The sequence below is a fragment of the Nothobranchius furzeri genome, chromosome 13 (genome assembly GCF_043380555.1).
Source record: "Nothobranchius furzeri strain GRZ-AD chromosome 13, NfurGRZ-RIMD1, whole genome shotgun sequence".
Taxonomy (NCBI): domain Eukaryota; kingdom Metazoa; phylum Chordata; class Actinopteri; order Cyprinodontiformes; family Nothobranchiidae; genus Nothobranchius; species Nothobranchius furzeri.
This window is the reverse complement of record NC_091753.1, coordinates 37,599,108-37,623,210: the sequence shown is the minus strand read 5'-3', so window position 1 is coordinate 37,623,210 and position 24,103 is coordinate 37,599,108. Positions and strand designations below refer to the sequence as shown.

Here is a 24,103-nt window from a genome sequence, read left to right as displayed (position 1 = left end):
GGGAAACTAGGCAGCTTTGGCTTGTTTCTAGCACCCCCTAGTGTCCATTTAGTAGAACCAAAAGCAAAACTTATCTTTTCACTGTGTGTTCATCTTTTTACTGTAACACCTTAACCAAACAGCTGAAATGTCTCCTCAACTTTCATTAGTTTCTACAGGAATGATTCAAATGATATTATGATGACACTGCATGTATGTACAGGATGATTGCTAAATGAAACAAATCAGCTGTGTTCATGATGTAAAACATGCAGGAAACAGACTGCAGTGTCAGGTATGTCAGCTCTGAAGTTGCAAATGCGGCATTCTGTGTATTCTGGCCAGAGGGGGGGGGGGGGGGGCATTTCAGCACATACTGGTTCAAGAAAATGATTGAAAAACATAAAAAAGTTGAATAGTATCCCTTTAATTAAACGCCCTATAAAGGGTGATGGCAGCTTTAAATGATTCAAAAGTTGTCTCTCATTTACGAATTTGATCAAACAAACCATTTTCTGTGATTTGACATTGACTGGGCAAACAGTGTAGTACAACTGTTGTTACAGGAGATGGCAGCAAAGACACTATGTGAAGTTTTCTTTGTTGCCTAGGAGGAGGAAATGTTAAATTGCCTTTTTTTTTTTAATAAAAAACGTTATAAAGGACAGCAACATCCCAATGGCTGTCGTTTCTAATCCCTTATTTATGTGTAAAAAAATTAAATGTCCGCAAAAAAAATCCCAATTTTTATTGCATTAGTGAAATTTATCACAAAAGTTTACATGTTTTAATATTTTGATCATTAAAACATTTCTCAGAATCGTAGGTTACACAGTGTTGAGTTGGACAGAAACCTTAAACAGTCGCCTGATCTTTGGCTAACATTTATTTCTGACGCTTCAAAAAGGCTATTTGTTCAAAAACACCCCTGATGAACATGGAAACATGAAAACAAACAATGCACCCACGGACACTATGTTCACATTCTTCGGATGTCAGACGAGATCGCTCAGAAATGTGCACTTCTAAGTAAAAATGTAATCAGATTTCTATCCAAACTATAAAATCTAAAACACGTCTGAATTCAGACTTCAAATGAAATAAAACAATGATGACCAAATGGAGCTGACGTATAAACCAACAGTTTGTTCAGACACTGCATGTATTGGCTGCCCACACGCTCACTAGTGCAAACTGGTGATAAAACTGGCAGAAGTGACTGTTCCTGCAGCAGGAGACGGGATAAACTACTGCCAGTCACGACGTGTCCATCAGTCCATGTGTTTCTGGTCCTGAAGTCGTAGGAAAATGTCTTGGATCTAACTGGAGTGGTGTTCCTACGGCCCTCCAGAGTAGGAATAATCGGCTTTGTTGTGCATCACCAGCTTGTTGTCCACAAAGTAGAAGCTGTCGGATTGCGTCTCGTAGGGGTGTTGTATCATCTCACGCACTGAGAAAAGAGAACACACTGAATCCTGTGCTTGTGTGTGCTGAGACATTTCTTATCTTTATACTCACTGATTTCCTCAGACAGGGTGGGGAACTCATAAATGTGCTCGCATGTGTTCTTGCTGCTGGGCATGCAGAAGCCAAACTCAAAGTCAAAACTCTTTAGCAACTTGTCTCGGAAGTAGTGTCTCTCTATCATGCGGAAGTTGTTGATGGGGGCGTCTCCGACTGTGAACTCCACCCTGCAATAGCGCACAGCGATGATAATAAATGTTTTAAAGGGGAACTAGGCACTTTTGGCATGTTTTTAGCCCCCCTAGTGTCCGTTTGTAGAACTGAAAGCAAAACCTCGTTGTGCGTTTGTCTTTTTAACACATTAATCTGACAGCTGAAACATCTCCTCAGCCTTCATTAGTGTCTACAGGAGTGAGTCATCACTAAATTAAACAAATCAGCTGTGTTCATGATCTACAACATACAGGAAATGCACTGAAATCAGATTGCAGTGCCAGGTTTGTCAGCTCTATCTTTTCTAAGTCCCAGCAGAGAGGCCGCCAGTCTGAAGTTGCAAGTGGAATATTCTGGCCACAGGGGGACGATAGGGGCTGGGTAGCATTTCATTAACCAAAGGGTCATTTTAGCACATACTGGTTCAAGAAAATGATTTAAAAATATGAAAAAGTTGCCCCTTTAAACAACAACAAAAACAACAACAACAAAAAATAATTGAACGGCTTGAAGTTCAGAGATCTTGAAATTAAAATCAGAGTGGATTTTTGAAATTCCTTTTTTTCACTATTTTCTATCTTTTTTGTTATTGCTTGTAAAGATAAAGCAAATGTTGTTCAGAGATCTAGTCAATATGTGGAATTACTGAAAAAAAAATACAGTTTTTAGTGATAAATTATAAATGACCCGCACTTGTATAGCACCTTTCAAAGTCAGAGGACTCCAAAGCGCTTTACACTAAAGTGTATCATTCTTCCATTCACACACACATTCACACCCTGGTGGTAATGATCCACACTGTATCTACAGTTGCCCTGGGGCACACTGTCATTTACTTGCAAATAAGCATTGTTCAAACTTCTCACAATATTTTGGCATCTTTTTCCCCCGTAGACGACACCTTATAGCTAGTGTTACACAAAGTGGGTGGAGCTCCACTCTTCACCCATCTAAAAAATAACCCTAACCCATCACAACACATTATCATGGTGATGCATTAAATTAAGAGTCAAGGTTTGTTGCACGCTGCAGACTTGACTGTGAGGTTCGAGTCAGCTTTGAATCAAATTAGTTGTGAATCATGAAAATTTAACATAAAAGTTTCATTCAAGCACTTGTGTGTGGCAGATTAAGGCTAGTGCCTGTTTAGATGTTTATAGTGGTTATTGATGTATTTTAGCTGTTATCACTATAAATGAACAGCAGAAACTGCAGCAGCAGTGACAGGAACAGTTGGGTTAAGTTTACACCATGCTCTCTGCTCTCCTCTGTTTGCTTAACACACACACACATACACACACACACACACATACACACACACACACACACACACACACACACACACACACACACACACACACACACACACACACACACACACACACACACACACACACACACACACACACACACACTTTTGACTTACGTGGCTCCAACCTGTCGAAGCTGCAGGAACGCTGGTGTGAACTGGTATCGGACAAAACGCCCGGTGTTTGGGTCACATTGCTTTAGGCATCCTGCAGGAGGAATTCATAATAAGCTCTTTTTCCATCTATAAGAAACAAGTTCATTGTATATGCCTTTGAAATACAGGCTTTCAAATATTTTCCACACAAATATTTTGCAGCTTTAGTCTCCGCAAACAACGCATGTCTCTCTGTGGTTTGGAGCTGACCTGCTGTTGGAGGCTTGGTGATCTCAAACAGGACCGTCCCCGTTTCCATGTCACGGATTTTAAATCTGGTGAAGTCGATCATGTGAACATTTTCTTCTGGAGAGCAAAGGTAATCTAAAAAAATTAAAAACACACACACAACCTTATGCGATCAGAAGCAAAAAGCATATTTTCCTGATTTCACAGGAAACTAGCAATCATTTCATCTACACTCTGTTACGGAAAGTTTGAGCTTTTTTGTAGTTGCAAAAATTTTACACACAAAAGAAAAAAAACCAGGACGATCAGAAAAATCTACTTAAAGCAGAAGTCACCAACTTTTGTGAAGTTAAGAGCTACTTCACCTGTACTGAGCTGCATGATGGGCTACCAGGCAGTCAATACTGACTTTTGAACTAGAATAAGTTTGAATTTAACTAAACTTAATGTATAATAAACATATTTTAAGCCTTTTGTAACAAAATCATTTGGATGAAAAAGGCTCTCTTCTTTGGGCTTGTCCTCTATGAAGGCTCTCAACATCTGTGTCCATGTATCCAAATCCAATTTATTTATAAGGCACTAATAAAAAACAACGTGAACAAAATTGCTGCATAATGAGCACATGTATTGAAGACAGAAATAATACAGTGACGTGATAGTACAGCAAAAACCAACCGAGTCTTCAGGGGAGATTTGAACAAGTAAGAGTCAGCCTGTTTTACATTTGTAGGCAGCTTGTTCCACAACCTGGGACCAATCACCGAAGAGGCTCTGTCTCCTCTGCTTTTGTGTCCCATCTGGGGAAGCACGAGCAGTCAACGTTCAGGTGACCAAAGAGACAGGCACATGCAAAGTCAGTAACTCTGACAGGTAACACGGGACAAGGCCATTTTGGCATTAAAAAAACAAAAACAAAAAAACCTACATTTAAAAATCTATTTGGTACCTGACTGGGAGCCAATGAAGGGCCGATAGGACCGGTGTGACATGATTGTATCTTCTACATTCTCTACCTTCACATCAATTAACTTCATGTCCTCTTTCACACATCCATAAATCTGCTTTTTGGTCTTCCTCTTAGCCTCCTGCCTGGTGTCTACATAAGTAGAAGAATTCTGAGGGTTGGAGTCATTCCAAACCATCTCAGTGAGGCAGAAGCGGCAGTTCCACACCGCAGTCATCGAGTCCATCCTCACCTCTTCAATCACTGTGTGGTATGCTGGAGCCACCACCAGGGACAAGAAGAAGCTGCAGCGCGTGTACGCTCTGCTGAGAAGGTCATTGGCTGCAAACTCCCCTCCCTATAGGACCTGTACACCTCCAGGACATTGAGGCGTGCAGGTCGTATAACAGCTGACCATCAGGCCGGAGGCTCAGATCCATTCAGACCAGAACTTCTCGCCACAAGAACAGTTTCTTCCCCACTGCTGTTGGAACTCATGAGTGACAATCCTAGGGCTGCCCACTCCAGTCGCTTGGTTTCAGTCACATGACCTTGTTTTGTGTTTGCACCTGAACTGATCTGCTCTGATCAGTACCTACACTGTTATGTATATAGTAGCCGTTTCTTTGATTATTGCCACTTAATATTATTATTTTATCATGAGTATATTCTTACTTCCTATATTTGCTTATCTCTTTTTTGTGTGTATCCGTATGTGTGTGTTTGTGTGCTTTGTGTGAGACACCATTCCCAACAGGGCAGGATTAGTCACATGGACTGACTGATTACAATGCACACACACACACACACACACACACACACACACACACACACACACACACACACACACACACACACACACACACACACACACACACACACACACACACACACACACACACACACACACACACACACACACACACACACACACACACGCACACACACTTATTGGGATTGTGTGCTTGTAAGGCTAATTTTAAAGGTGGAATATGGAACATTTTAAGAAAAAGCAATATTTAAAAAAATAATACCTCCAAGGAGTATTTAGAGGTGTGCAGAATGAATGTACAGGTTTTCCTTTAAAAGCTAAATAAAAGAAATAAACATTTTATTTTGACAGGCACGACACTGGGTTTATGTTTACATCTTCCAACCACTAGAGGGCACCGTTGCGCTTAAAAGTCTGCTCGGCAAGGCAAGGTTGGAACTGTGAAAAATGTGGGACTTGACAAGTCAAGCAGCTGATTCTGAGCCCAGAAAATGTTCTAAACGTATTAGTAGAAATGAGTCCTTAACCTGTAGGACATATCACTGAACTTGGTGGTGGAACGTGTCAGTAGTGAACCAACAATGGCTGGAAAGCTAATTCTGTTGTTGCAATACCACCTCTGAACACCTGAGTTCGCCAGCGCCAGAGTGTCCAAGTTCCACATTCAACCTGTAACTGAATAAATTGATCATTTAAAGAAGCACTTAGTCATTTTCTAACTGTCATTTCCATTTGTAGCCACACCTCACACACGAAAGTGTCTGTGTTTTTGTCCAGAACCACGTGCCACAAGTGGAGCATTAACGTCTGAGGGTTGAGGAGCAGATGGGCTGCTCAGGCTTTATCCCCCTGCTCAGAGATATTTATAAACCTGTTATAACATACAGGAGATAATCCCTGGCACTACCTCGCCCTTCTTTTGAAACATTTACATCCTGTTATTCAACTTACCAAAAACATGCAGGACTTTGATGTAAAACCATACAGCAGAGACTTCAGAGCAATGAGATCCTATGGATTCACTTACGACTAAAGCTGAAGACAGCAAGTTTATCTTATTTAAAGGGAAAGTTTTTACTCCAGTCCTCTGATGGTCAGTAAAGATGATGTTACTGATAGTTTCATTCACATACAGCTGCTTTATTCAGGAATGGGATGAATCAGATTGCATTTGAAACCTTCATCAACTATAAAATCCAGAGAGATTATGCAGAATTTTAAATCTACTTTGAAAAGATCTCTTCACTTGGCAGTTTTTTCCACTTCAATAGCTGTCACATTATGCAGATTTTTTAGGGGAAAAATATTGTTTACAAAGTCCAGCGAGGAAGCCTGGCTAGATAGAGTTGTGTAAATACTTCATTCTCCAGCAAACATCATATCCAATGTAAAAATGAGTGCCATACTCAATGGTACTCTGGCTCTATCCCTCAGCTGTCACTGTGCTCTTACACGCTGCGTAGATGTCTGACAGAGACAGATACTTGGACTGCAGAGGAACACAGGTGGAGCTTTTCAGGAACAAAGCACAGCCAGTAAAACAATTCACTCACAATAAGTAATTCACATTTGTGCATTCCCCAAATACCTGCTTTCCTTTAAATGTTTCCCTTCCTCTAGTGGAGGATCTAAGTACTGCAGGTGATCAAAGACAACTTCAGACAACAGGAAACTTGGCCTTTGACCTCATAGCACCCTCATAAAAACCCATACAAACTCTGCTGCCACCGCTGCATTTGCATAAAACACGATTGATCTACTAATGCTAGCCAAAATTATTTTTGTTTTAATGACAAAAAAAAGCAGAATCACCTGATTATTGTTTGCCATATCAGGATTTAGAAATCAAAGGTAACTGGAGTTTGCAGGTTGTATCAAACATAGAATGTCTTATTTTTGTCTAAAACCTGATTTAAAAGTGACAGTGAGTATTTGCCTTGGCGATAAGGGGCAGCACATACCTAAATCATTGCAAGAAAACAGTATTCTGTGTTCGAGTAAAATATTGATCAGTGGAAGGCCATTAGGGTCAAAAATCCCTGGGAGTGCAATTTCTGAACGAGTACTTCGTCAGATCGTTCAACCTCCATCAAAATGACAATACATCAGACTCCCTTTCATCACTGGCAACGGGCAAAGAAGTAAATGTATAAAACAACAACATTTATTAATGGTGAAAGTTTTGGAACTGCTTGTTACAAATCAGTAAATGCATTTTGTCCTCATGGGCTCCCGTAGAAGGAAACATGGCGCTCAGAGACTTAGACCCGCTTGCTTTAGACACGATATATATGGTTACCGTAAATCCTCTAATATTAGCCTGTAGTAATTAACTGCCGGGTATCATATTTCGGTCGGAGTCGGCGGAGGTGAATAATGGCTAGTATTTTATTGTGGCCGGGTGGAATGTGGTAACAAGCAAGTACGGGGGGCGGTTGTGTCATCCGTCTCACTTCTGATTTGCCAGTGATAGACCGCAAGGGTAACTTTAACTGTGCGGAGATGAAGAGGAGGCGAAAATATGATATCAAGTTCAAAGAGAACGTGCTGATTATGCTGCGTCGGGAGGCAACGCGCTGTGCCAGAGCGTCGGTACTGACACCCGCCGTGAAACGGACATTTAACCAAATTGTGACCTTTACCCTCTTGCAATTTAACCTTCCCCTCACCCCCATCCTAACCTTAACCAGCTTGTGCATGCAAAGATTGTTGACACGCTCCAGACATCTGCGTCCTGAGCACGGCCACAGTAACATTATCAAATCAGGTGTCGCCACCTCAAAAACTAATTTAACACGCGATCGTTCATGTCGGCTCACTTCCTTTTATGTTTTCTGTCTTTTATTCTTTTATTTGTACCTGATGCGTTTTGCTGCTGTGGATCGGGGCGCATCACCTGTTTTGTCCTCGGTGACACACCTAACTGATGTGGCCGGCAAGCACTCCGCTGTTTTTGCGGTCAGTAAATCTTTTAGAACTGCAGTTCAAAGGTAACTCATAAGGTGAATATATATGAACCCAGGTAGCAGTTTTTCTTTAGGATTGAGAGGAGATGCAGGAAGATAATAAACAGGCAGGACAGAAAAATAGTCAAATAAAAACAAGTTAGTTTTTGTACCTGGTGGTTGCAACAAACAGACCCCACTGAAGGTAATCAGAAGTGAGGAACAGAAAATGAAATAATTATTTTAATGTTTAGAGCAGCAGGAACTCTGAGAGGCTACAGGCGCATCAGTGAGTTTGTGGCGCTGCGCAGGGGGAGGGGGGGAGGGCTGAAGCAGAAACTACTGTTGTTAAAAGAAATGTGTTTAACTTTGAAAATGTGGGCGCAATATTAATTGTCAAAAACTCCAGCGAACCATTAGTTCATTTTGCTCAAATAGAAATTGAGGCCTGCCTCTAATTCTGGTCCTCCTTCCAATAAAGGCCTGGAGCTTGATGAGCTTGAGTCAAATACAGGCCCGGGCCTGTATTAGAGGATTTACGGTATGTGTTAAGTCTAACTTATACTTCTCCGTCTGCATCGGTATGGAGACACGCAACGCCACTACGCATCAACGCAAGAGCTCGCCGACGGGCTTGCAGAGGGTGACGGAGACATGCCCAAATTTTTAACTACCTGTTGAAAGTGACAGAGACCGCAAGCTTGTGATTGGTCAGGATGTGTCTTTCTATAAATTTGTCAACATCACCACCGTTGTCCCATCAAAGTAAAAAAGATATTTAGTGACAGACGCAGAAAAGTCCAAATACATGAAAGTTTATTCACTCATGACCGAAGGAGCACAAAGATATACAGCAAGCATTTCATTTGTGCATGGAAATGACGGGAAACATGAGTTTTGAGGTTCCGATCACATGAAGAGGTGGAGGAGTATGAGAGACAAATTCATCAATTTCAAACTTCTCTGAAATACATTTAAACAATGAAAAAACTATAGTAAAGACACTATTGTGGATTGGATATGTGACTGTAGTGATGGCAGGTCAATGGGTGTGCATTTGTCCCTCACGGAGCTGATGGAGAGGTATAATTTAGGCCTTAGAAGCCACCAATATCTTTTAACAACTAGGCATCATTTAAGTAAATTTCAACAACATTTTGATGGATATTTCTAGAGGTTAATCCTCTCAGGCTCAAATTAAGTTTTGATAAAAGGATGAACAACTGTAACGGGGTGACTCGAGCTGGGCAAGAGTTTGGATGTGGCGTGGCTTTTAACCCAAGCGCGGAGTGACTGACGCCGGGTTGAATGGACACGCTGTTTAATCTGGGAGCCGGGTACGCAGCTGTATTGTGACACAGCTGAACACGGCGACTCCTGGTCTGAAGCTGATCTGTACGAACAGGCAGGATTTGGAGATCTGGCTGGTCTGATCTGAACAGGCTTCGTGATCTGAGCTGATCTGGTTAGGACTCTAGGTTAAGTTCGGTGAGAACGATGACTGAGTGAGCCGGCGTTGTGCGGCACTTCCTTATATAGGTTTGGCGGGTGACGTGAAACGGAAAACCTGGCGCTAGGGATGTTGGGTAATGGAGTCTGAGCGGCTCTGCGGTGCCTCCCTAGAGGAGGATGACGGCTGAGCGGGAGGTTGTGTGACAGGACCCCCCACCCGAGGGACGGCCCCAGAAGTCCCAGAGCGGCGAGCCCAGAAGTCCGTTATGAGAGAGGGGTCCAAGATGACCCTCGGCGGTTCCCATGAACGCTCCTCCGGTCCGTAATCCGCCCAGTCCACCAGGTATTGCCATCCCCTGCCACGGCGACGGGCATCCAGCAGGCGGCGCACAGCATAAACACCATCACCGCACACCCCACGAGGCGGTGAAGCGGGCACAGGGGGGGGAGCGAGAGGAGAGGTCCTGACCGGTGTCAGCTGGGAAACGTGGAAGACTGGGTGAACCTTGAGAGACCGGGGCAGGCGGATGCGGTAAGCCACGGGGTTAATGACCCTTTCCACGGGGTAAGGACCCAGAAACCGTGGGCTGAGTTTCTTGGAGCCGGCGGGCAAACGCATGTTACGAGTAGACACCCACACATTATCGCCCGGCTGAAAGATCGGACCAGGCCGGTGGCGGCGCTTATGCTGGCGTGAGTACTCCGTGTTAGCTCGTGTGATGGCAGCCTGAGCACGGATCCAAGCGAGACGGCAACGTCGAACTAGGAGCTGGGCCGCAGGAACCTCCGTCTCCGGTTCCTGGTGAGGGAACAGAGGGGGCTGGTAACCATTACACAGCTCGAACGGGGAAAGACCAGTAGCCGAGGAGACGTGGAGGTTATGGGACATCTCCGCCCACAAGAGATGCTTTGGCCATGTGGTTGGTTGGGAAGAGGCAAAGCAGCGCAGGTACCGCCCGAGCTGCTGGTTGGCGCGTTCAGTCTGTCCATTGGTCTGGGGATGGTAGCCAGACGAGAGGCTGCTACTGGCACCAACCAGCCGGCAGAAGGCTTTCCAGAACCTGGACATGAATTGGGGCCCTCTATCCGAGACAATGTCCTGAGGGAACCCATGGAGACGGACCACCTGCTCCGGAAGGACTTCGGCCGTCTGCTTAGCGGTGGGCAGGCCGGAAAGAGCCACCAGGTGGACCGCCTTGGAAAACCTGTCCACGATGGTCAGGACGGTGTCGAGCTGGTTGACGGGAGGCAACCCCGTGACGAAGTCCAGGCCTATGTGGGACCAGGGTCTGTGGGGAACAGGAAGAGGGTGGAGGTCGCCAGCCGGGGGTTGGTTCGGAGTCTTGGAACGGGCGCAGGTGGAGCATGCAGCCACGTATTCATGGACATCCTTAGCCATGGAGGGCCACCACAGGGCCCGACGTAGGAACTGGAGGGTGCGGGCCTCCCCCTGGTGGCCAGCCAAATGGGAAGCATGTCCCCATGCTAGGGCCTCAGACCGGCAGGTGGATGGCACATACAGTCGGTTGGAGGGTGTGTCAGCAGGTGAGGGCTCGGTGGGAAGAGCAGCTCGGATGGCGTCCTCCACTGGCCAGTGAAGGGCTGCAACGAACCTCTGGGCAGGTAAAATAGGCGGTGGTTCCTTGACGGGTGCAGATTGGGCGTGATGGCGGGAAAGGGCGTCCGCCTTCAGATTCTTAGAACCAGGGCGATAAGCCAGATGAAAGTGGTAGGATTCGAAAAACAGAGCCCACCGGGCTTGACGGGGGTTGAGTTGGCGAGCATTCTGGATATGAATTAGGTTTTGGTGGTCTGTCCATATGGTAAACGGGTCCTGGGCACCCAATAGCCACTGCCTCCACTCCTCCAGCGCCCATTTAATAGCCAGGAGCTCCCTGTCCCCCACCCCGTAATTCCTCTGGGTGGGTGTGAATTTCCTGGAGAAATAGGCACAGGGGTGGAGTTTGGAGTCTGGACCGCGTTGAGATAGGACCGCCCCTGCACCCACCTCGGACGCATCCACTTCCACGATGAATGGCTTTGTTGTGTCCGGATGAACGAGGAGGGGAGCGGTCGTGAATCGGTGCACCAGGGTGCGGAATGCCTGTGTGGCCTCAGGAGTGAAACGGAAAGGGTGAGTCTGGTTGGATGACTTGGTTAAGGCAGTGAGGGGCGCGGCGATGGAACTGAAACCGCGAATAAAGCGGCGGTAGAAGTTCGCGAATCCGAGGAAGCTCTGGAGCTGTTTTAGGGAAGTGGGTTGCGGCCATTGGGCGACAGCCTGGACCTTCTGGGGGTCCATTGAAAATCCTCTTGACGACACGACGAAACCCAGGAAGGAGATGGTCTCCTGATGGAAGGCACATTTCTCCAGTTTACAGTAGAGACCATTCTCCAGCAGCCAGGAAAGAACGGCTCGCACGTGTGTGATGTGTTCGTCCAGGGTTCGGGAGTAGATCAGGATGTCGTCAAGGTAAACGAACACCCACCGGCCCAGCATGTCCCTCAGGACGTCAGTAATTAGCCGTTGGAAAACCGCAGGACTGTTACACAAGCCAAAGGGCATGACCAGGTACTCCCAGTGGCCTGTCGGGGTGATGAAGGCGGTTTTCCACTCCTCGCCTTGTTTTATCCTGACCAAGTTGTAGGCGCTGCGCAGGTCCAACTTGGTGAATATGGCGGATTGGGACACTACATCCAGGGCGGTGGACATCAAGGGCAGAGGGTGACGGTCGCGGACCGTGATCTTATTCAGACCCCTATAGTCGATGCAGGGTCGAAGGCCCCCCTCCTTCTTTTTTACGAAGAAGAACCCCGCCGCTCCAGGCGAGGTGGAGGGTCGGATAAACCCCTGTTGGAGAGCCTCCGTTATGTACGCCTCCATGGCCTGGGTCTCAGCCGGGGATAAGGAGTACAGGCGACCCCGGGGTGGAACTGTGCCAGGCTGGAGCTTTATTTCCAGGTCATATGGTCGGTGAGGAGGCAGGGTGGTGGTAGGTGTCTTTGAGAAGACCCGGGCCAGGTCATGGTAGCAGGAGGGGATCTGAGAGACATCGACATCTGGGGTTTCAGGTTCAGAGTCAGGTTGAGAAGGTACATGGGAATGACAAGCCGCTCCCCAGGTGAGCACCCGCCCAGTTGACCAGGAGATCTGGGGGTTATGACGTAAGAACCAGGAGTGACCCAGGATCAGTAGAGATAAAGGGGCTGTGATAATCAGGAACCGGAGGGTCTCAGAATGGGGAGGTACGTCCATACGGAGGTCCACCGTCTCCTGGTGGATGGGATAGGGCTGGAGAGGAGTACCATCCACGGAGGTAACGGGAATAGTTCGGTGGAGAGCGGACAGGGGAATGTGTAGGCGGGCCGCCAGATCCTTATCCATGAAACAGTCCGCTGCTCCAGAATCCAAAAGCGCCTCCAGCTCAACGGGCCCCTGGGCGAGATGAAGTGTCACTGGGAGCATGGTGCGGGTCGAGGGGGTTCCGGCCGACCCAAGTAGGACCCCTCTGCTGCTGCCTACTTGGAGGCGGCGTTTCCCGGCCGGGAAGGACAAGAGAAGTGCCGATGGCCCGGTGCGCCGCAGTAGGCGCATAGCCCCTCCTTATAGCGCCTCTCCCTCTCCTCTGGGTTTAAGTGTCCCAGCTGCATGGGCTCATCAGTGAGTGGGCTGGCTGAGCGGGACCGATCGTTGGTTGCGGCTGCCGCGGGCTCAGCAGGTCGGCGCGTAAAAAGGCGCAAATCCATTTGGAGAGCGAGGTCGGCTGCCTCGTCCAGGGTTCCGGGGGTCTCCCGTCCGATCATCCCGTCTCTGATGCGGGAGGAGAGCCCTTCCAGGTAGATCGCCTTTAGCGCGTCGTCTCCCCATCTCAGCTTGGCCGCCTTGGTCCGGAACCGAGACGTGTACTGCGCTACCGTCTGGTTTCCTTGCCGGAGCTGGAGGAGTTGCGTCTCCGTTGACGTCTCGCCACTGGGGGGAACGAAAACCCTCCTGAGTTCGTTCACGAACATATCATAGTCATTGCAGACTTCCGATTTCTTATTGTACATGGCGGCTGCCCACTCCTGAGCTCGGCCGGTGAGGAGGGAGACCAGCATCGCCACCCGGGAGCGGGGTGTGGCATATCGGTGTGGCTGACATTCGAACGTCATGGCTAACGTGGCTAACAGTCCTTCAGGTGAGCCATGCGTTCCATCCCATTTCTCCGGGAGGATGAATATAGGTTGGTCTCGGTCTCTGGAGGTCTGCTGCTGCTGCGCAGCAGAGAGCTGGAGAACCACCGTGGCGATGGAATCCACCTTGGCGGCCAGGCGTTCCACCGTGACTTCCATCCGGTTGACCTGAGCACGCAGGTTATCAAACTCCGCTGGGTTAACTGTGGTCTCAGTCATCCTGTAACGGGGTGACTCGAGCTGGGCAAGAGTTTGGATGTGGCGTGGCTTTTAACCCATACGCGGAGTGACTGACGCCGGGTTGAATGGACACGCTGTTTAATCTGGGAGCCGGGTACGCAGCTGTATTGTGACACAGCTGAACACGGCGACTCCTGGTCTGAAGCTGATCTGTACGAACAGGCAGGATTCGGAGATCTGGCTGGTCTGATCTGAACAGGCTTCGTGATCTGAGCTGATCTGGTTAGGACTCTAGGTTAAGTTCGGTGAGAACGATGACTGAGTGAGCCGGCGTTGTGCGGCACTTCCTTATATAGGTTTGGCGGGTGACGTGAAACGGAAAACCTGGCGCTAGGGATGTTGGGTAATGGAGTCTGAGCGGCTCTGCGGTGCCTCCCTAGAGGAGGTTGACGGCTGAGCGGGAGGTTGTGTGACAACAACTAAGTCCTTCAGGGGTACTTCTGAGTTAAAAATTGCTCATGAATACGTATGTGGAGTAACCAGGTTTTAACTGTTGCAAGTCTGCAACGCCTGCCTCCAGAGGGTTTAATGGTGAAAACTACAGATTGTCACTTTAGTATAGTTGTTTCTAACTGATTCTAAAAAGAATTTTAAACAGCTGAATCTCATTCATTCAAACATCATCTATAAATTGGATTAAACAGAACAGGATTGTTTTTAAAGTACAGAATGAAAATGACATCATGCATGAGACGTTCTTATCATTCTATTGGAAATAAAGGAAGTTTTTTTGATGTGAATAAAAACAAAAGAGTTTCTGGAAACATGATTCCTGAAAGGGTCAGTGCTGATCTCATGAGTAATTTTACATTAGATATAAACCAATCTTAAAGACATCATTGGACATTTTTCAAAGTCAGTCGCTCCCAAAACAGGAACGTATTTTTATTTGAACTGTTAAAACCCTGAAACTTCTGTTTAGTTCGTGTGGATTTGTGCAAGAAAGGGCAAAACTTTAGAGTTGATAACTAAAACTAAAAACATGAAACAGGTTAAACCTTTTCACCGTTGTGATTAACAGATTTCTCACTTAGGAAGGAGTGTAGAGAGTGCTTTGCTTGTGACTTAACTCACATTAATGCAGGACTCACTGCAGTTTAAAGCTTTAAGCATTGTACTCCACAGTCTTTCTCTGTGAGTTTTTTACATCAGCAAAATTCATTTCAGCAAACAAGAAAATGAGTCCTATTGCTCTGATAAACACTTATGGATGGATGGATGGATGGATGAATGGATGCGTATGTAAATTGTCGGATGATAGATGGATGAGCGATGGATGGATGGATGGCTGGATGAACGGTTGGATGATAGATGGATGGATGATAGATGGGTGAATGAAGGGAATAATGGATGGATGGATGGATGGATAAAAGGTTGGATGATAGATGGTGGAATGAAGGGATTGATGGATGGATGAAAGAATGAAAGAAAGGATGGATGGATGGATGGATGATAGAAGGATGGATGGATGGATGATAGATGATGGATGGATGGATGGATGGATGGATAGATAGATAGATAGAAGGATGGATGATAGATAGATGATAAATGATAGAAGGATAGAAGGATGGACGGACGGATGGATGGATGGATGGATGGATGATAGAAGGATGGATGATAGAAGGATGGTTGGATGAAAGGATGCATATATAAATTGTCAGATGATAGATGGGTGAGCGATGGATGATGGATATACCATGAAAGGATGGATGGATGATGAATGTATAATGAAAGGATGGATGGATGATGGATAGATGATGAAAGGATGGATGGATGATGAATATACGATGAAAGGATGGATGGATGATGAATATACGATGAAAGGATGGATGGATGATGAATGTATAATGAAAGGATGGATGGATGATGGAAATATGATGAATGGAGTTTTAGGGTTTAGAATGAAAAAACAGTGTTTTGATGACTGTTTTATTCTTTCTCATTAAATGATATCTCTAACACATCTACTGCTGTTGGTACACGCTCTCCAGTCTTCGAGCATCAGCTCACTCCTCTGATAATATTTTCATGTCTAAATGGGGTCGGGCTGTCCCTGTCAGTGTTAAACTCACAAAGCTGGTTTGGCATGTTGAGCATCTCTAATGTTCAAAAGTTATAAAGACCTTACATAAACCTCTCTTTTTTGTAGTTGTCAGTTGGAAAATCTCTTTTTAAATCAAACAATAATAGATGTAATAGTTCTGAAAACACATTATGGAACAAATTTTTTGTGTACATTTTAAAAGAATTTTTCAAATAAAATTTGCAGCCAAAATAATGAAGAGATTCAATAAAATGCTTTTACTTATAAAAAATAACAAATTGTTCAGTAGATCTGGTGGTACTATAAAACCAAACTGCCCTATGAACAATCGCATGTGTTCTATAGACAAGCAAAAAGGAAACAAAGTGTGGATTAATATCAGATAAGAATGTTCTTCAAAAATAAAATACCATCACAGCATGAATAACACACACACACACACACACACACACACACACACACACACACACACACACACACACACACACACACACACACACACACACACACACACACACACACACACAGTGCTCCACTTCACTTCCTTCAACACCGTCACGTAGCAACGCTCCTTCTGATTGTGTTCCAGTTCAACCACCTCTTCTCTTTCTTCCTACCTTCACTCTCCACAACAGCAAGGTGGTGTCTGATATCAGGCATTAGTGGTGTGCAAATCAAACATACCCCACCTTATAAATGACTTAATGTACATTTTATTTCACCTCACTGAAGCACAACAGGAATACAGATTAACGGTATTTTCCCCTTCGTCTCTCTGGATAAATCTGTGCAGGTTGCAGCTGCAGCAGCTCTTAAGGGAATAAAATTAGCAGCACTTCTTGAGTCATGTTCCTGTGTTAGGATACTGCGTCTGTCTGAGACCAAAGTGACAGTGGCACAGGGCCAGCCAGGCTGCCACTTATAGCTCCATAATCCTGAAGATTAGCCTGGAGTTACAGACTTCCATCAGCAGGGATTGACTTCACATGCCTCCTCTCCATCCGACTTTCTGCTCTCTGGTTAGCGCTGAGACCTCTTGTCGAATTAATCTCAGAACACGGGGAAGAACAATGCAAATGTGTTATAACTCATCTTCCTGTGAACACAATCCATAGCCGAGGGTGACATGGCCGTGACAGGCATGGTGATGAACAGTGCATCTGTGTGTGGCAGGCTGCTTCATGTCTCCCAGTGAACAGCACCTGTGGGCAAACTGGCAAGTGCCAAAGTTCACAGAGGGGTTGCACTCTGAGCAGCTGAATGCAGATGAGTCTTTTCTCTTATCTTTTTCCAACTGGAGTAGCAAAAAATAACCTGAGAACATAAAACATGGCTGTGGCAGAAAAAAAGAACAGAACTAAAAAGAACAACAACACCCCTATGCCTCCTTCAAATCTAAAGCAACTGTTTACAGATGAAGTTCACTCCTCCTAATGTGAGATAAAAGGGAACCATCATTAAAAAAAACAAGCAGGCATGAACGCCTGACTAATACAAGGTGAATTGAATGATGCAGCTTCATTGTGGATTATAATCTCTTGTTTAGAGCTAGGATTACATTGGTTTTTACAATGAGAATTGATTCTAAATCAAACTGTTTATTCTAACTTTCTGTTACATTTTTGGAGCTAAAAGTACTTTTTGGATTAAAACGGAATTTTTTCAGATTTGAACCTTTCAACTGTAAAATATGTCTAATGTGTTTATTATCCCGTCTGCTGACTGAGGTCACTCAGATAGCTTTAATAACCAAATAAACTAATAACACCCAATGTTTATTGATTATTTAACATAAAAACAAAAGATTGTTATGTTCTAGCATATGATTATGTTATATTATATTATATTATGTTATATTATATTATATTATGTTATATTATATTATATTATATTATATTATATTATATTATATTATTATATTATATTATATTATATTATATTATGTTATGTTATATTATATTATATTATATTATATTATATTATATTATATTATATTATATTATATTATATTATATTATATTATATTATATAGCTGTAGCCTGTAAATAAAATCAGCCTCACCTGGTTTGACCATTTACCTCAAAAACAAACTCAAACATACATTTTCATTCCCAGAAGGTGCAGCTCTTACTAAAGCAAAATATTCTTCTTGTGTTTCTGTTTGAATTCTTTTGGCATTGCTCCTTTAAATGTTTTCACATGTATATTCATTTGTAACAAAAACACTGAAACAAGTGTTTTAGTCAGGGCAAGTACAAGGGAAAACAGTTACTTATGAAAACAAAAAGGTTTTTCATTATTTCATAGCAAAATGCTCAAAACACTCTTGGTCTCTTAAATTGAGTTATTAATAATTGTAGTTTACTTAGTGTCCTTGAAGGCACCACTATGCTTTCAAACTAAGTGCCTTGGACTTTTTCCTTCCAACATTTACAGCTGATACGTATGAGAGGGAGTGTCTGGCGGGGTTTTCCTCATTTTTCAAACCAAAAGGATAAGAAACAAACACACACCAGAGTGTTTACTCCCTGCTGTAGCTGCGTTTTAATACACACTCAGACATTGTTCAGGGTCATTTCCGTCAGCTTCTGTCTCAGCAGGATTTCTGCTGAGGTGCAAAGCAGTCAAAACTCATCTGGCAGGAAGAAAAGCTGAGATTTTGTGTTTAAACATTTAACCCACAGCATTCATTTGTAAACAGTAGAATAATGTAAAACACCAAAGGGGTGTCAGAAACATCGGTTTCTGGTTGATTTTAGGATCAGTTCAGTCTTCTACAGGTTTCCACATCTACATGGACATTTTGACTTGATTGTGTTTACCACAGCATCTGCTCTGGCTCCTAGTTTGAGATTAAATCCTGTCTATATCAAAATCTAGTTAATTACATTACATTTGTACCTTCTGTTCAGATTTTGCCAGATTCTTTGAGGGTTATGAAAGCAGCTTTTGTTGAAAATGCACAACTTTCCCCTCTCCTTTCTATTCATCATTTTGTTTTTACTAAAGGTGTTCTGACTAAAATGTATTTGGTGAACAGACTAATAAACCAAGTATTGAACAAATAAACCCCAAAATTGTTTAAACCTTGTATTCATCACATCTGATTTGGTAGGATTATGTATGATATTAGCATTATTTTTTGTTTTTAAACTCTCATCAGTCATTCAGTAAAAGCAACTACTTCCATCACGTTACATATAGGAGCTGTTTTTTTCAGTGAAGGTCACATGACTCGTTCTAAATAAGAAAGCATTTAGCAGCCAGAGCAAACAGCTCTCATAGGTGAGCCAGAAAGAGATGTTGGTACCATTACTGGAGCAACGGGCACCTGAGGACATCAAGATTCTGTGAGCAGCATTACAAGGATGGGACAGATCAACAAAAAAAAAAAAAAAAAAAAAAAAAAAACAGAAAGAAAGAAAGCAAAATAGATTCATTCAGGTCACAAAACTAAAAACTAAGATTCAGGTCACAAAACTAAAAACTAAGAAAAGAGCTAAAACTGGGACAAATCAGCCAGAATGAACAAAACTCAGAAAGGGTTCTAAGAGTTATATACACTTCTAAAGAATGGTTAAAATTAACGTCAATGCCTGGATGCAACCACACTTCCTCCAGTTAAAGACGAGACTGAATTTACTGTCTTTGGAAATAAGAAGGATAAGATGGAGGTTATTGCTCAGTTTGGCTCCAGAGGAATAGAAACAAAGACCCAGGTTAGAAATCTTGGTGTCATAATCGATTCAGACCTGAGCTGGTCACATTAAGGCTATAACTAGATCACATCTGCAGCAAATAGCACGACTCTGAGGTCTCATGTCCAGACCAGACCTTGAGAAACTCATTCAAGCGTTCATCTCCAGCAGGCTGGACTATTGCAGTGGTCTTTTCGCTGGTCTTTACAAAAAAGCTGTGAAGAAACTATAGCTTATTCAGAATGCTGCTGCTAGAGTCTTAACAAGAACCAAGAGATTCGAGCACATCACTCCTGTCCTTAAATCTCTACACTGGCTACCAGTGAACTATACTCAAAGTACTTCTACTAGTTTATAAATCACTCAGTGTCACGGGGCCAGATATATATGTTTTTCTGGCGGTAAGTAGCAGCTGTGCTAGGGCAGAGGAGATTCTGTGGAGACGTCCTTGTGTGACGTACTGATGTCTGATTTGTAGTCATGCTAATTACGAACTTTTACAAGCTGATAAATCTCAAACTACGTGACAGTTGTGGTTGAAACACACATCATTACTTTTCATTTAAATTGAAGTGCAACATATGTTGCATTCATTTTTTTGTTCTTCTGGGGACCCATGAGCCGACCGGAAAGGCAGGAGACTTAGGCTCCCCATGCTGCACACCCCAAATGTGCCCCAACTCTACAAACTACAAATCAAAATTGAAAACCTTCATGTATTCATCAGCCCTTGAATGACTGTTTCTTATGCTGCACCTTTTGCATTGGATGCTCACCCTTAGCTTTGTCTTTTTGTATTCTTAAAACTTAATAGAATTTTTGTGTATTTTAATTGAGTTTTCACATTGATTTTAATGTTCATGCTATTCTTGCTAATGGAAAGCACATCAAATTGTCTCTGCGTATGAAATATAGTGTGTAAATAATGCCGCCTTACCTTAAAATTAAAGTTAAAACTGTCTAGTTAACTTTGTGCATAAATCATGTACTTCCTGTATGAACAGCAGCTTCAATATAGGGATGTCAAAACTCCATCACAGGATATGCCAAGTTATTTCCCTTAGTTTGACAGCAAATAGCTTTTTTTATTAGATAGCCCAGCTGTGTTAGACAAGCCTTCTTATTTCTCATCACATTCTCGTTTTTTTCTTATTGAACTGGGCCATTTGCCGTGTGAATCACCTTTAAATGCACGCTGTAGCTCCCAAAAGTACCTTTTCACCCAGTATAAGACCTGAAACCACAATCATCCTGCTGCATTTCCACATCTTCAAACAGAGGGTCTGAGTTAAGTCTGAATCCAGCAGGAATACTGTGTATTTTCCAGCTTCTTCAATCCAGAAAAGGTGTGTTTTAAATCGACAAAAGCAATTTCCTGTGTTTATGCTGCGTTCAAGTGCACTCATACACACTACAGACATGATGGAGGACGAAAATCGGGGACAGCAAAGGAGCAAAAACAAAAAGACATTTTTCAAATGCTCGGAAAATGGTAGAACTTTATTTATTTGTTGTTTTTTGAAATGTTCTTTAATTTTGACCAGTTTGGACCTTTGTTTCTGTTAGGTTTCAGAATTCTATGAGATCCACACTTGTGTTAAGGCCTTTATTTGAAAAATAATCATTTTTCATTGCTCCTGTTCCCAGAGTGCTTTTCTTATCCTTGGATTATATTTCTCTCCTGTTGCTGCCTTTGTGATTACCTGCTCCACTTCTGAACATCGAACCAAAGTGTGACAGGGTGAATCTGGGTGACAGCAGAATGGCGAAATGTGCCCTCAAAAATCTCTGATTGTTTTTGCAATTCTGACATTTTAAAATCTCTTCCATCAGTGTCTGAAATAACCGAGAAGTCTTGCTGGATTACAGCATGGATTTGTCATGGTGTGGAATAAAAACAACCAGGAACAATCTTAGACTGTTGCTATTTTTGGGTTTCGGGTGTTCTATTATCATTTTAATCCAGTGTTATTTATTACCTGTGTGTAATCATTACAGAAGGCAGTGTTACAGCCATCCTGACGTAATCCAGATTACATGTCACTGGAGAGCAGAGATTAGTACACCATCATAAGTGATTTAGGATTTAACACACTGATGCAAGCTCTGTGCTTCTCTTAAACTTAAAGTTTACTAAATAAAAAGTAGAGACCTGTTTGTTGGAGATGCCAATTGTAATTATAATTTTATTCTATTAACACAGATTAACGTCAATGAAGCAGCTTATTTCCACCGTCTCATGTTCATTTATTTTGATTTAATGACTTTTTACAATCAAACAATTCAGAATTAAATTAAAAGTAAACCTAATTTAAAGAAATGTGGTTTTTGTTCTTTTTATTTTGACACACAGCATGTTTGCGTTTGTAAATTATTTGTTTACATGATGAGAAGTTGCCTGATGTGGGATTTACTATCATTGATACTGAGGCGGATTATTAGAGATCAGGGCAGCTGACGCTCAATATAGCAGTTTTTAGAATTTTTGTCAGTTGTCATTAAACACAAGAATAAGCTGGATAAACACATGTTTAGCAACACTTAAAGCAACCTGCAAACTTAAATATTAAAGTCTTCTGGATTAAAAGGGTCAGCTGATTAAAATTATAAAAAAAATGCTACATTAACAGCTTTCAGCTTCATTTGTGAGGATTTGCTCACATTTCCTCACAGAGTTGTGGATAAAACTGCAGGTAATAATGTTTTTGCCTCTGCATGTGCATGTTTGTTTCTGTTTCTGTCTGATAATCGGACGGATTTGATTAAAAGTCTCAGAAAATAACTTTTAAAAGGATGTCTGCAACCGATCCAAGGTGGCCACTGAGGACATAGAGATGTTGAAATTTTAATCAGTTTCATGGACATTGAGCTGTTATTTCACATGATAGTGTCTGATACCATCCCCAACGCGTCCTCTGAGATCTAACAGATAAGGTCTTGCATTATTGTGCAAGATGGCCTTGTCTCCAAAACGGTTATAATCATCTTCCAGCGTAAGCGGTGCTTGTTTTAAAAGGAAAGCAATAAATGAAAGCAACAACGCTAAAAGTTGATCTGTAAAGTTAATATTTTCTGTAAATATGAAAAAAACTAAATCCAGAGATGATCTCTCTAAGATGTTTGGTGTTGATGCGAGCTCCAAGCTAACTCCACAAATATGGAATATGCTCTGTGTTTATTGCTAAATTCAGCCTGAGTGTGTAACATTTCCCTCAGCACTCAGACAAAAGTCTGACGTCCACACGTCTCCACAGAGAAAATGTTTCAATGAAAGAGTCAGACTTTGTCTGAGTCCAGCTGACGTAGCGTCAACACATTTTCTCTTATATGATGAACAGCACAGTAATAGTTACTCAACCTGTTTTTGTTCCACTGAGCTATAATTAGAGGATCACATCCCTGGACACCTGTTAAGTCAGAGCTGCAGGTGTCTTCAGGTAAAGCAGTGGTAAGAGCCAACTTTCTTCATAGTTGTTTCATGTCTCCAGGGCTCGTTTATCCTTATTCTGTCAGTGAACAAACGCTTTTAAAGGTAATAAAAAGTAAAATCAACAAAATCAATTGCAGAAAATTTGAAATAATGAACCAGCTGCTTATGAACAAGAAGAACCTGCTTGCACACTAAAGCTGTGAAGACACTCTTATCGTCTCAGGCTGTGTCGCTGTCCATGGTAGCAATGGTCTTGTGATAATCCCCCCCCCCCCCCCCCCCCCCCATTACAGCAGGTTACTCACTCTCGGTGATCTTCTGGAGCCCGAGCACATCCTCAGGTGTTATTACGGTATTTCCACGCAGCTCTTCCTCGGTTTTCACCGGAATCCCCATGTCTGATGAGTTGCAGCCTTGCTGCACTTTCATGTCCTGCAGAAGACGGGAGCTCGGCGCGCGACCAGCCACGAACTGAAGCTTTTTCTTGGGTGATGCTGTCGTAAAAAACGGATGCGTTGGAGCGTTTAGTTGCGCGCGCTGGCTAAATCATCGTGCAGCAAAGCAGACAACCAGCTCCGTGTTGCTTCAAGAAGAACTCATTCTCGGTGCCTACCCCCCTTCTAGATGCTGGAGAAAAAAAATTAAGTCAGCTCTCAGCTCCCTCCCTCCCTGCTTTCCTCTCACAAGCTGTTTAATCCAAATCCTGCTCTAAAGCAGGCATGGCGCACGACTGCCCGTCTGTTCCCTTTTTATCTGCTGATGCACCACTTGGCTTTGACTGGTTTCCCACCTCGGAGATGTGTTTGCCTCTTCCAGGTTATCTTTGGATCCTGATCTGGTGAAACGGCACAGCCCAAACAACACAGCTGGAACTTTACTAAAGACATACGGTCACAAGCTGTAAATATAATAGTCCAGGAGGCACCATTAATTCAATTCAATTCAATTCAAAAATACTTTATTTAATCCCAGAGGAAAACAATTAACAGTGCTCATTTAATAATAATAATAATAATAATAATAATAATAATAATAATAATAATAATAATAATAATAATAATAATATACTCATCGTGTTATTACCATGCCATTT

The 24,103-nt window shown here is 43.3% G+C and overlaps 1 protein-coding gene across 1 annotated transcript; it reads right to left on the bottom strand.

Annotated features, from left to right (window-relative positions):
- Nucleotides 1-712: 712 nt before the first annotated feature.
- unc119a1 (unc-119 lipid binding chaperone a1) lies at nt 713-23,865 on the bottom strand. Its single transcript, XM_015951630.3, has 5 exons — nt 23,316-23,865; nt 3,332-3,445; nt 3,083-3,173; nt 1,498-1,670; nt 713-1,429 (listed from the first exon to the last, which is right to left on the bottom strand). Exons 1-5 carry the CDS (start codon nt 23,437-23,439, stop codon nt 1,317-1,319), a joined length of 615 nt encoding a protein of 204 aa, XP_015807116.1. The 5' UTR covers nt 23,440-23,865; the 3' UTR covers nt 713-1,316.
- Between the last annotated feature and the right edge of the window lie 238 nt (nt 23,866-24,103).